At 48.4% G+C, this 13,352-nt stretch overlaps 1 protein-coding gene across 1 annotated transcript in view; it reads right to left on the bottom strand.

The window, feature by feature from the left end:
• Nucleotides 1-13,352, bottom strand: part of IGFBP2 (insulin like growth factor binding protein 2) — a 67,402-nt gene that overhangs the window by 7,410 nt on the left and 46,640 nt on the right. Inside the window, exons 2-3 of the mRNA XM_062607776.1 lie at nucleotides 2,514-2,737; nucleotides 938-1,078 (exon numbers count right to left, since the gene is read on the bottom strand). Coding sequence (XP_062463760.1) covers nucleotides 938-1,078; nucleotides 2,514-2,737 — 365 coding nt within the window. The remainder of the gene's footprint in view (nucleotides 1-937; nucleotides 1,079-2,513; nucleotides 2,738-13,352) is intronic.

Below are 13,352 nucleotides of genomic sequence, written 5' to 3' on the forward strand. Positions count from 1 at the left end.
AGTGTAAGGGGCCAGGCAGGACAAGGAAGAGAGAGGGGACAAAGGGAGATAATCTCAGAACAACCTACTTTTTTAATGCCCTTTTTTTTTAATGCTCCTGATCAAGTGGTAAAAGTAGCCCTAAGAAAAAGGCTTAGCCATGAATCAGGTTTCCTGGGGTCCCCTCCAAAGGCTCAGTTACACATAGCTATAAAGGGTGCTCTTATCCATGGACTATTCACATGTGGCTGCTAGTCAACCCTGGACAAGCTGCTGTTTAGCTGCCCAAGAGATTTTTCCTGGCATTTTTTCCCCCCATGCCTCAGCTGCTGACACCTGCTGATTTTACATTAGTAAAGCCAAGAAGTCAGAATTCAGACACACATTAAGTCATTTGAGTCCTGTTGGGTCCCATAAATACTTTCAGAAGCATGCTGCACCCTAACCCATATCTCACCTGGAAGGAATCCCTCCTGGAGCTGTGGGACCAGCCTTGATTTGTGGAGGAAAACCAGTAAAGTGCACTAGAAACCTTCCTGACCTCAGGAGAAAGTGCCTTCTGCTTTGTCTGTAAGACTGGCCAGCATCAGCCCCTCCATGCTTTTATTCTGTAGCAGGGCCCAGCCAGGCCAAGAGCTGTTTCAAAACACATGAAAATAGACCTGGACATATAAGCAGCTCCTGTGGGAAAGAAGGGGCTCTGAACTAGACAGATTCTCCATCTCTGGTCTGTTTGCAGCCACATGTAGATGTGGGTCTCACACCTTCACATGCTAGCCCATGGCTGCACGTGCACCTGGGTATTACTAAACCTGTCCATGCTGAATGTGATATTTGTACAACATCAGCCCAGGCCCAAGCACATGCTCTGTGGCTGCACATGGTGGACATGCATGATGAGCTGAGGGCTGCTGCCAGGAGTGCAGCCAGCCCTGGGACGCCAGCTCTTTCCAGTTACCTGTTTGAGATTGTACAAGCCATGCTTGTCACAGTTGGGGATGTGGAGAGAGTAGAGGTGCTCCAGGGGACCTCGCTCATCCGGCAGCCGCATAGTGGAGATGCGCTCAAGGACCTGATCCAGCTCCTGCTGACAACGGGTCTGGAAAGAGCCCAGACAGAACAAGACAAAAATCAAGGCAATGGGACTGCTCAATGTCAACAGTTTGGACAACAGAAACACCAGTAGGGACGAACACCTATGTGCACCTGCTCATGACAGAGGTTTGCAACTGGGTCATGCTGCAGACTTCACCTGCAGCCACCCAAAATCAGTGTTGCATGTCCACACATGCCAGTATGTGGAGATCCACACAGGAAGACATGCTCATCTCTCCCACCTGCCTCAAGTGGCCAAGAGCCAGCATGACACCAGTTCACAGGCCCTGGAGGAGGAGAAGCCTCAGAGACACTCCCATGGGTCCCACTAGTGAGAAGGGATGTGAAGCAGGACTAATCCAGACAGACCAGGAGTATTTCCATGAGCATCCTGCACCTGGGATGCAGTTTTGGCTCAGAAGTGCAACTCAAAGTGGAGGGGAAGCCCTGGGAGTTAGAGCACCCAGCAAAACCAGCCTCTGGAGGCATCCCTCTTGCTCCATAGCAGCCCTAAGCCACAGCTCCCAGCCAAGGCAATCTAGTTGAATAATGCCTGATGCGAGCTGGAGTGAGTCCACACCTCTCTACTTTTGCAGTTGCTGGGGTTGGTTTGTTGGGTTTGGGTTTTGGTGGTTTTTTTTTGTTCCAAAGGAGCAGCAGTGTGGGAGCTCTCCCAGTTGACAGTGCCTACAGCTTGTTTTGAATCTCTGCTTTACCTGTTTCTTGGAGGGATTAGGGCTCTTTTAAAGCCCCTTTCTGTAGAAACACCCTGTATGTTTACACAAACACATATTACGGACCTTTTGGGGTGGCTTCCCATCCCTTCTAGTTGCCTTGACCAAGCTGCCCACTAGAGGGAAACCACGGCCAACGACTGGAGGGCAACGAGACAGGGAAGAAGGGGACAGGGAGGACTCTGGGCACTCTCCCTGCTATGTGACAGCCCCACAGACCATCCTCAGGGGCTCTGGGCCCCCTCAACGCAGACTATGGCTGCCCTACAGCAGTCAGACCACGAACACCTATTCCCAAATCCCTTTGGGCTATCCCTAGCACTCGCTTGCAGGAAAAGGGTATGAGAAAGCCAGTCCATGGGCAAAGGGCATGCTCATACCCCTGAGGAGGTATGTGTCAAGCCAGCAGGACCCCCTTTTCCCTGGCTCTGCTGTTAGGAGGTGAAGATACAATGAAAATAAAGCCTCCTTGCCAGCACATCAAAGTTCATGAGATGGTATGCTTGGCTCAGCTTTAGGGCAAAACAAACGTTTGCCTTTTCTTTTTTTCTCTCTCCCTCTCCCCCCCCTTTTTTTTTTCTTTCCCTCCCTATTTTTTTCTTTTCAAGACACTGTGTTCCAGATGCCACTGAGCCTTTGCCTTCAGCATTTCCCAGTGAGTCCACAGCAGCCTCTGTTAGCTCCCCACATCCCTTGCCCTCTCACCCTGCCCGTCGACAGCCGTGACTTCTTGGAGTCCTCGTGGTTGTGATGAGGCTTGCCGATTTTGCCCATCTGCCGCTGCTGCTCATTCACCTTCTCCCTCATAACTGCCAGCTCCTTCATGCCCGTCTTCATGGGCTTCCTCCCACCAGCTCCACCCAGGATCCCTGTAGTGCCATCCACATGGTTCTCAGCAAGGATGCTCTCAGACCGGTCATCGCCATTATCTGCGGTGAACAAGGCAGACAACGAAAGGGTCAAGCTCAGCTAGGCATTCTCTCACAAGTTCCTCCCATCCTGGATCACTTTCATGTGTGACTGGTTACCAAGCCATAAAATTTTTTGCATGCAAAAATTTTAAATTGCATTAGCCCTTTCATCTGGAAGGTGAGAATAGATCCTTTCATTCTGGAGTTATTACCACACTAAAAGACAGTTTAGGGAGCAGGGGAAATCGCTGCTGGAGAAGTTCTTTCTAGTTTTTCTTTGACCTTGCAAATTACTTCCCAGAGAATGTAATTTTCCCATCACAAATCCAGTTGGGCTGAGCATGCCAAGTGTACTTCGGCTCCAAAACTTAAAACCACAGTGATTAGTAACAATACCTTGAGTCCATCTATCATCCCCCAGAGTATCTCCAGGAATACTTACTCCATATTAATGTGCTAAAATAAATTCTTAGTCCTGCTTTCAAAAATACCTTTCCTCTGTTTTATGACCACCCCAATTTCCCTCAGAGATCCTGCAATTTCAGTGATCATCCTTGCTGTATCGTCTTTCACATTGTTTGTCATACAGCACATTACTCATTTAGCTTCTACCTACTTCTGCATTTGGCCACTTCTGCTGACTATGGAACTGCTCCACATGGCCTGGGCCCAACTCTGCCACCACTGCAAGCTGCAAGAACCCCAGCTAATTCAGCCATTTCAAAGCCAGTTAACAGAAACCTGAGGATAAAACACTGGACTTTTTTTAACCTCCCCTACTCTCTGCTTTGTGCCTTTTCCAGGTTCACTGGCTGCTGTTTCTGAGAGTGATCCCTGCCAAAGTAGGCCACAGTGGTCAGGATGCTGCAGACGTCGGTCCCTCTGGCCTTTGCAGTGGCATTGAGGACAGATCTCAATTCCTCCGACTTGCTCCAGGGAGCCCAGAAGGTGACAGCTAACCCCTCCTTAGTCCCCAGTCTTATGTGGCTGAGCAAGCACATCTAACACTGCAGCTGGATCTAACATTAAGCTGGCTCTGATGTAAGCAGGGGCTTGGACCAAGACCTCTAGTGGTCCTTTCCAGGCCAAATTAGGATTCAACCCCTGCACAACACCTTTCACCACAATAACCCAGGCTTAGTACATCTTTGCATATATCTCTGTATATAGGAGCTCCACAGGGCCCACATCAGTGACAGACCAGGCCATTCTGGTCCTACAGTGGTGACAAACATGAAGTGTCTTTTAGCGTATACCAAGAAGGAACTCTAATGCTTAGCCTCTCAACATCAGCATTCTCTCCAGCACCTCCAGTTTCAGCTTTCCAGCACTCCAGAAATCAGGCACTTAATATAGAAATAAAGAGATCACGTCAAACTGTGCACAACGGAGGGCAAGCAATATTTTTGCTCGTATCACAATGCCTAATTTACTTCTCTCACCTGCTTCTTGGAAGCCCAAGCACACAGAACATTTATAGGTTTTTAACATTTCCTTTTTTCAGAAGCTGCGTTGTGAAGTTTTGTCAGGGCATAGCTCTACTGTCATGACAAAAAGTGAAAAACCGTTAATAACAAGTGTTTGATTTCTGCCACAGCTTTCCAAGCTCTTTTCAGATGTTGCAACCCCAGGCTTACACAGGAGGAACTGCAAGAAGAGTTTTGTCTGCACTCACTGAGCAGATGTGCAGCTGCCTGCAAACCGATGGCTAGAGAACAGCTGGATCGAAGAGCCACCCCAGCCCAGCATGCCATCCACAAGAGATCAGCAGCAGCTGCTAAGGGACACCCGTCAGAAGGACCAGTGTGCTGCGGACCAGTAGGAAAAGCACCTTCATGGCTGGAGACTTCATCTGACCCACAGGACTTAAAAGCTACCAACAAACTCATCCCTCAATGGATGTGTCCAATACCCTTTTGAACTTCCTCACCATACTGGCCTCAGATCTCCTAATACCCGGATAGTCCCACTTCCCAGAAATACTAAATGTGTTTGGTCTGCAGGTTTATAGCTGCTTAGGTAGCAACTGAAAAAGCAAACACAGGGTAAAACCAATCTGGCAAAGTCCACGAATTTCCTCAATACTGGTTCCAGATGAGAACTGGGACCAGGTCTGATAGCCAAGATGGGCGAGCTCAAAGTCTGGGCTTCCACCTGGCAATTGCTGTCTGGCCGTCATCCTAGGAGCCGGACAAGGAATATTTTGAGCAGGAATCTTCTGTTTATACACCAGTCTCCCTGTTAATTAGAAACACATAGTGAGAAGAGTGAAGGCCATGACGCCGCCCTTCAGACAGGATCAAATGAAAAAGCACCATGCAAAAGACGGGCAAGGCTCGCCAGGCTCTGATTCTCAGTGAACTGCTTAGAAGGGTTTTAGCCTGACATCTTTTGTGCTTCTCTCCTCAGTGTCCCACCAAGCTGTCAACAACAGCAGACCAACAAGCGCAGCAGCAGGGCAGCATCTCAGACACATTGCAGTCCCCTTCTTCATTCAGAAAACCAATGGTACAACCAGACAGAAAAGCAGCAAACTGGAAGTGGTGCCTTCTCCCATCGATTCTCTCTCCTTCCTGCCTCCAACTAAAATATATAGACATCTGCCCAAATAAGCACTGAGCTAGTAAATGAAGGCACGCTGGTAAGCCTCTTTTTGGCTGATTCATTCACAAAACCTGCTTCTGATAATATTTTCACTCATTTTTCCCACTTTCCAATGCTAACAAATATCAGCCCAAAGAAAACCACTGATGGGAGCAGAGTGTGCATGAACACACCCAGGGATCAGAAAGATTGGTCTTGGCTCCCCAGGCACCATAATAGGAGCAAGCCTGGAGCAGAGGCCGGGAACATCTAGCTGCTATGGACCGAAAGCTCTCTTCTCCAAGGCCAAGCCAACTGTGATGCACCATACCTTCATCCTGTTGCCAGTCTGGACTGATCCACCTGGGGCTAGTGCCAGAGCCCCATCACAGCTCTTCCCTCTCCCAGATCCAGCACTGCTCTTAGGAGCTCTCTTGACCTGGGGCTTACAGGGATGACTCAATCACTGGGAAAGGGAGATGGGACAGGAGGGGCTGGCCTCACGTGCAAAGCACTGGCATCTCCTCCACAGACAAGCTGCACTCACAGGAGGAGGCTGAGCATCAGGTATGATGAACCACATTTCAAAGAGCAACTGGGCTGGGTAGCGATGACAAGAGCAGAGACATCAAGGCTCAAGGTCAGGAGAACAGAGCATGCCACGAGCCAAACAACACCTTTTTCAGCCAGATAATTCTTGTTAACACTGCCCAAAAGCAGAGCTGTGCATACTTGCTTATGACTGTCCATGAACCAACTAAGCCACCCACCAAACCCTACTGGCATGGGATGGGCAGGTATACAATTGCCTCAGATACACAACACTAATCTTTTTGTCATCCTGGCAAACGCCCTTTCGCTGACCAATTTCAATTCACACTAAAATATATTTGTGAATGGACTGGTACCAAACTCCAAAACAATTATGTTTTATAGTTCTTCCATTTTACTATGGCATGTGGAAAACATCTCCTGTGCTATTTTGGATCAAAAGGTAGAGAGATTTGTGAAGGGTGGGACAAGTGTGGCAGGAATCAAAGCAGATAGCTGAAGTTCTCCTGAATGCTGATGTGAAGCCCATGAAACAGCTCTCTTCATGCCAAGAAAATGATTTCTTTATGGGCTTCTTCAAGGAAAATTCCCATTGGTTTTAACGGGGCAAGGACTTGGCTAAGGTGAAAATGTATTCAAATGGCCATCAACTGATGTCTGTAGGGAGCTGCACAGTCTCACCAACATTTTCAACAGCGGCTACCAATTTCCAGTGCTGAAATCTGGGGAATTTGCTTTGAGACCTCTAGGAACCTCTGCTGAGACAGCAAGAAACAGAGGGGCTTAAAAACAACCTGCCACTTCTAGAGCTACATGAAGAAAAAAGCACCACACAAAAAAAGGCAGCTGCCTGAAGTTAAAAATACATCTTTATCCCTTTGAAGAGCCCCAAAGCGTATCTGGGCTGTAGGTTGGGATTGAGTCAGTAGCACTCACTTAGCACAAGAGGGCCAGCCTATATCACAGGGAGCACACACTATGCCAAGGACCTCAGCCACCCTCTCCTGCACTGCTCTCTCTCTCTGCACTTGCTTTCCTTCAATAACAACTTGCCCAGAGGGTTTCAGAGGGTTTCACATGCATTTGCTTAGCTACCGGGGTGTTAGGGTAGCATTTCAGTGCTGACTACTGTCCCAGACCCACAGAAAGTTTCACTTAAGCAGCCTTGAACACACTGCCCAAAGCCCTGCTAGCCGCAGATCCTGGCTGTGCCCTGGCTGGATGAAGGCTTATATCTCTTTCCCACAGCCATCACACCCTCCACTGGCCAGCACTTTCCCTGTGAAGACATCAAAATGCTTTGCGGTTCATTAATTACCCTGGAGAGGTGTTCATCTGGGTTGCACATGGTAAAAAACAAAGGCATGGAAAAATTCCCAAAGCCACGCAGGGAACTGATGAATGAACCCAGAAGCCTGCCCTGACACTGCACCATGCACAGGAGTAAACACACTTGGAGCTGCAAATACAGCATCAAAAGAGTGATTCTTCACCCTGAGCAGTGTTGTTTGTCTCATCTAGTTTCGTTTGTGTTTTTATTCCCTCCAACACTTCTAGCTTCTTGCAGCCATAAGTTCTACCATTTCAGGATAATTTAAGAGCCCATTCTGGGTTTTGCTTGCCACTTTTCATTTTAAGGAGCAGAACTGCCCATCTTGGGCTGCCAGGAACCCAGCACTTGTTCTTCACACCCTGAGAGCAAAGACAAGGCCTTTAAACCTGACCTTTAACATGCACAACAGCCATGGCCAGAGAAGTACTTGCAGGAAGGTTGGGAAGGAGCACACAAACTCTAACTGCAGCCCTGGTGACCTCTGCCTCATCAGATTGCAAAGCATTTCTAGGACAGCCCTGGGCAAAGGTTCCTATGCAATAGCTTTAGTGTGGGCGTTGTTGACCTGGAGCTCGGATACCTCAGAAAACGTTTGCCAGCACGATTACACTGGCATTGCCATTTCCTCACAGCAGGAGCTGCCAAGAACAAAGCTTCCCCCACCCCAGGCCCTCTGGCCCATCCTGTCCCAAAAAGGGATCACCTCTGCCAAACTCCAAAGTGCTGAGCTACAGAACTCAGCATCCATCAGCTATCAGCTGGCAGCAGAGGAGGAACGTGGGCGCATGGTACATGGTCTGGCCCCAAGTATAATCAAGCTGGGCTAGATGCAGCTCTCCAGAGGCAAATGAAACCAAAGCAGCCTCTCAATTTTCACTCTTCACACAAAAAAACCCTGTGAAATGCCATAGAGGGAGCACAAGCAATGGGCCATGTAAGAGAGGGGAAATGGACAGAGAAGGGATGCAGAATGGATGTAGAGCAGAGAAGCAGCACCCCTGCCCAGAGCAAGATCTCTGACAGCTGCCAACTGGATGCTCAGGGAAGGAGCTGGAGAAAGGACATAATTACAGAGCAGTCTCTCCTCAGCTCTCATCCTGGCAATCAGCAGTTCAGGAGCCAAAGGCTGCATCTAGACTGGGTTTAATAGCCACTGACAGGCTTTACTGGGGAGGAGTCATGCATGATCCCTTTCTGGACTCAACTACAAGGACCCCCTCATACCTCCTCCAGGTCTCCCTCCCCAGCCAGCAACCTGTTCTGCTTAGCCACATCCATTTCTGGACAGGAGACATGGATGTTTAAGCACTAGATTTGCTTGCAGAGGATACAGCCAGCATTCCCAGGCAGCCCACGGGTGCCCATGCCACCCAGCTTTGGGGAGGGCTGGTTTCCAGATCCCTCAGTCATGGGCTTCCATGAGACAGATGGAGATCAGCTTGGAGCATCTCCATCTGCCAAGGAGCTCTGAGGCCAGATTCCCAGGATCCTCTGCCTGCCTGCACTCCCCAGGGTTACTGAGCCAACTTGCTCAGTAACAGCGAGGCAACTGCACACGACAGCCAGAAAATCCTGAATCAGTCTCCAAGAGCATGTTTTACCTCTGTGATAAGCTGTCCACAAAGCACTCTGAGAGCCCCTGGGGCTGAGAGCACTGGGGCTCTGCAAACACCTTTTATTTTTACCATGAGATCTTTTCAGCCCATCTCTACCAGCAGGGAGGGCAGGACTGGGGAGGGAACGGCATGTTCTGGCCAGGGGTTGCTTAGCAAGTTCCTCTCCCTGCCCTGAGCAGCTGGCACCGAGGGGTGATCCAAGGGGCACCCAGTGCCTTCCTTTGGCTCAGGCATCCTGCAGGAAATACTTTATGCTCCTCCAAAGTGCCAGGGACATTGACTCAGGGCAGCACGGCTTTCAGCAGCCTGCTGTACTCTTCTCTGCCCATTGCCGGTGGCTGGAGAGGGCAACTTTCCCTGCTCCATTCACGTAGGTCCAGAGCCAGAGAAAAAAAAACTCTGACCCACTGCACGGTGCCCTATAGTGCACCTGTGCCAAATAACACACAAACTCCTCTGGCACCCTAGAACAAGCACAGAAGTGACACTGAAATGGAGCTGATGTCAACTGAGGGAAGGACTGGGGTGTCCCTTTTCCTGGGCTATTCCTCAGTCAAGTTGCTTTTTTTCTTTTTAGTCATGTTTGTAGACTGGTTTCCCAAGGATACAGGACTTGTGCAATAACACAGCCTGCGTCTATGTGTTTCTGCGTGTGCATGTGTTTGCATGACTGCCTGTCTCCCTATTAGCCCTCCTCCCCTTCCACCTCCCAACATATCTACAAACACGTCAGCAAATGCCAACTACATCTCAAACAGGAACACAATTCTCAAAAATAGCAAGTTTCCACCATTTCATGGAAATGTGCAGGCAGGCTGAAGAGAGATAAAATAGCAAGGTTTGTTTTGTTAGCTTGCTTTCCAAACGATTTGACTGATGGGACGTGTAGCACATCTCCAGCCCACTCTGTGTGGACCCAGCAGAGCACAATCCACTGCTGGGAAAGGTCTGCTCCAGCCCTCCTCCTGCCAACACTGAGCCCACAAGTGTTGTTAGCAACATCCTGTTCCCTTCTGTGCCAGCTGTTCGCTGCCTGCCAAGAGTGATAAGGGAAAATGCTGTTCTGGTCCCTCAAAAATGCAGGAGAACGCTTCAAGTCCCCTCAGTTACCCAACTTCCACTTGCAATCCTGCTTTTCTTTCACCCATTAAAATTCTTTCCCCAGGCATGGGGCTGCTGAGCATCCCAAGGCAGAGACTCTGTGCAGAGGCTGCAGCAGAGACTCTCTGGAGTCACATAAAAGCCGAGGAGCAAGAGGGTCATCTTGTGTTTTATGACAGTGGTTTTGCACACATGCTTAACTTCAGCATGCATGAAGACAGGTTGCTCAGGGGAAAGACCTCAACATGTGTGGAAGGTTTTGCTGAGTCAGGCTCTCTGAGCTCCCTGCCACCATAAAAACATTCCCCCTTGTTAGTGACCTGTATCTCAGCCCTTTCAACACACTTCTCTAATTAGCTCTTTGCAAAGCTGCAATCTTCCCAGCAAAGCCAAATGAATTAACTTGAAAACACTTCCAAGCTTAAATTAATTGCACTGCAGCTTCCCAATTTGACCTTGACCCTGTCTGTAAAACCCCCAGGGTAGCTACTGCTCTGTCATTAGGGGCTTCCGCCTGGATGGAACAAGCCATTAACATTACCAGGCCAAGTCTCTGCTCTTCTTCCCAGCAATTCACATGCAGCCATGTGGTCTTCAGTACTCCAGACACACCAAAAAGCCTGCACTGACTTCAAGTATAACCTCAGCTCCTAAATCCTTGGTTCCTACAAATTTCCAGCATGAAACCAGATCACAAAACCACCTCGTTCATTTCCTACAGGTTCTACTGCTGTATTTGAATTACCTTTATGTCATCAGTTTGTTTTGGGAAACACAGGCTCATCTCTGACCCTGAGTCCAAACCCATCTAGGGCTTCTGCATCCTACAGTCCCTACTATGCAAGCACAGAAGAGCTTTCTTTACTGCAGCCTCCATGAGGGTGCCTGCATGTTAATCATTATCTTGATGATCTCTGTTTGGCATTGGGATGCTGCACCACTCTTTGCTGCAGGAGAGCTAGAGGCTGGCAGAGTTACAGGAGCTGTGAACCTTAATAAGGCTGGTTGCCAGGTATGGTGCTCTGAAGCCCACCAGAAAGGTCTGATGAAGGACTGATGGTCTGATGGACACACACTCACAAACAAGAAACCCGTCTCTGAATTCACATTAAGCATTTCCTCTTCCCTTGCACATTTTTTAAAAAAAGTATAATACTATACAGAACCTGTTTGGACTCTCCTCCTATTTTAAGATTACCACCTATGTGCAGGCAGTGACAAGCAAATACCAAGTTAGCCGGAGACAGACTGTCAAAAACCAATTTGAACCGGCACCAAGGAAAGATGTGCTACTGGAGGAAGTGCGCACATCTGTTCATTAGGATCTTCAAACCCACACAGCGTGTCTCTTAGATAGGGTGCTTTAGCCAAATACACCTTGCTCCAAGGAGAGGTGGCTGAGGGAAATTTTGTGGTCTCTATCACACATGAAGCTAAGGGACATAGTCCAGGGGTTGTTTCTGACAATGCCCTCTGCTTGATATGGCCCCCTCAAGGATGGCTTAGCTCACCAGAATGATGTCCTCTAGCTCTGGAAGCCCAACTGTGCCTTTTGGTACCAGTTCATAAACCTCATCAAAATCAATGGCTGGTGGAGAAGCAGCTCTGGACAGGACATGATGAGAGGAGCCTACATCAGAGTTCTTATGCTGAGTACTACCTTCTGGGAAGGCTGCATGCAGAGTGGCCAGAAGCCTGACCTTCTACCCATCACAAAGGTGGAAAAGCTTCAAGATCAAGAAAAAAAAAGAAATGTATTACAAGTAAAGAAAAAAGTACTTAAAACCCCCAAAAGGTCAGAGCAGTACCACACCTTGCCTGTGAGAGCTGTCCCTCGCCTATCTCTGGTATTGCTCCACTCCCTTCTCAGCCACATTGGCCTCTCCAGTTATTATGACTATTGCACGCAAATGGAATGAAATTCAGGCATTTGTATTACTAGTTTCTAAATAACATCTCACTTTTCCACAGTCGATTTTCCAGACAGTGGCTCAGTCCAGGGCTACCCTCTCCACCCATCCAAATCTCACTGCGCATTCCCTCAAAGTCTGCCTTTCTCAAAACTCATTATTATGACAGTAATTCCTTTCTACCTTCTCCTCAGAAACCCTGCCAGAGCTAAATGGCAGTTACCACCAATGTCACACCAAGATCTGCTGGACCCACTGTCCCCGTGCATCCCCTTAGCCAAGCATCAGCCCTTAAAGCTAACAAGTGCATCTGCTTTTTCCCCAGGAACCTGCATCCTCCAGGGATAAAGCCCAAGTGCCTCCAAAAAAAACAGAGCACTGAACTGTAGCTGGAAAGAGACAGTATCTACTGTAATTTAGTTGTGAGTCCCTTCTGCCCACCAGATCTCCCAGCTGCCTCCAGCACTCACAGACGTTATCCTTCCCTCCTCATGGGGGCTATTACCAAGTTGCCATATACTTAATTTAAGCCCCAAGTTTCTCTTCACAGATTATGGGGTTTTTCCCTCATTTGATGCTGAAGCTAAACAACACTGCAACTGTTTCAGGTTATGTCAAAACACTTTGTTCATCTGTTCTTGGAGCAGTATTTCACTCAGTTTTGCACTCAGTGGCGGATTTCTTTAACCCTTGTTTTATCCTTCTCACAGGTAGCGACAGAGCTGAATTTGAACCCTCATGTTACAGTACCCCATGAGGAGGGACTCAACCAGGTCTCACATGTGTATTTATTATGCATGTTCACTATTTTACAATGTGCATTTACTGAAATAAGGCAGCTGCCACTCTCTAGGCATGAAGTCTTTAGTGATACAACATTACTACTGAAATAAACAGGAGTTTTGCCAAAATTAAGACTTGTGGATTTGTCCCACTGCTGAATGACACGCGTACATGTGCAGTAAATGCCACGAAGGGCTCAGACTCATGGACAGGATACCAGAAGGCAGCAATTTACTGCAGATGAGCTGACCTGTAGTAACTGTTTGTGGCATACAATGGCCATGCATGTGCAAGTAATGCAAGTTACCTTTATGATCTTTCAGTGACTTCCAACCTCTAGAGCCTACAAGCATGGTCAGATCAATGTCACTTGGCCTTCACAAGGGGAAGTTTCCTCCCACACAGGTGGGAGGGAAGCAGTGCAAGGCAGCCTGCGGATTCACTCTGCTGTCATTGCTTTAGTCTCTTGTCTTGATAGAAACAGGGGCTGCATCACACTTTGTTTGCAAATGACTTTGTATTCTGGGCCACCCATGAAGTCGCCCAAGCTCAGGAGTATACAGAGCAAAAGGCAGGAAGAGAGAGTTGTAAAACTGTGGTGGAGGAAGGAAGAAAAGGGAACATCAGTCAGCTGCATTCCCAAGGAGGAGGGAAGGCATTGCAAAGCTTCAAAAATAGACCACCACAAAACAGAATCATGGAGACAGATGTGATAAGCCAGCTGAACCACTGAAAAGGAAGCTCAGATGTGCAAC

Source organism: Pezoporus occidentalis, unplaced genomic scaffold, assembly GCF_034315485.1.
Source record: "Pezoporus occidentalis ecotype Australia unplaced genomic scaffold, CSIRO_AGI_Poc_V1 ctg126, whole genome shotgun sequence".
Classification (NCBI taxonomy): Eukaryota; Metazoa; Chordata; class Aves; order Psittaciformes; family Psittacidae; genus Pezoporus; species Pezoporus occidentalis.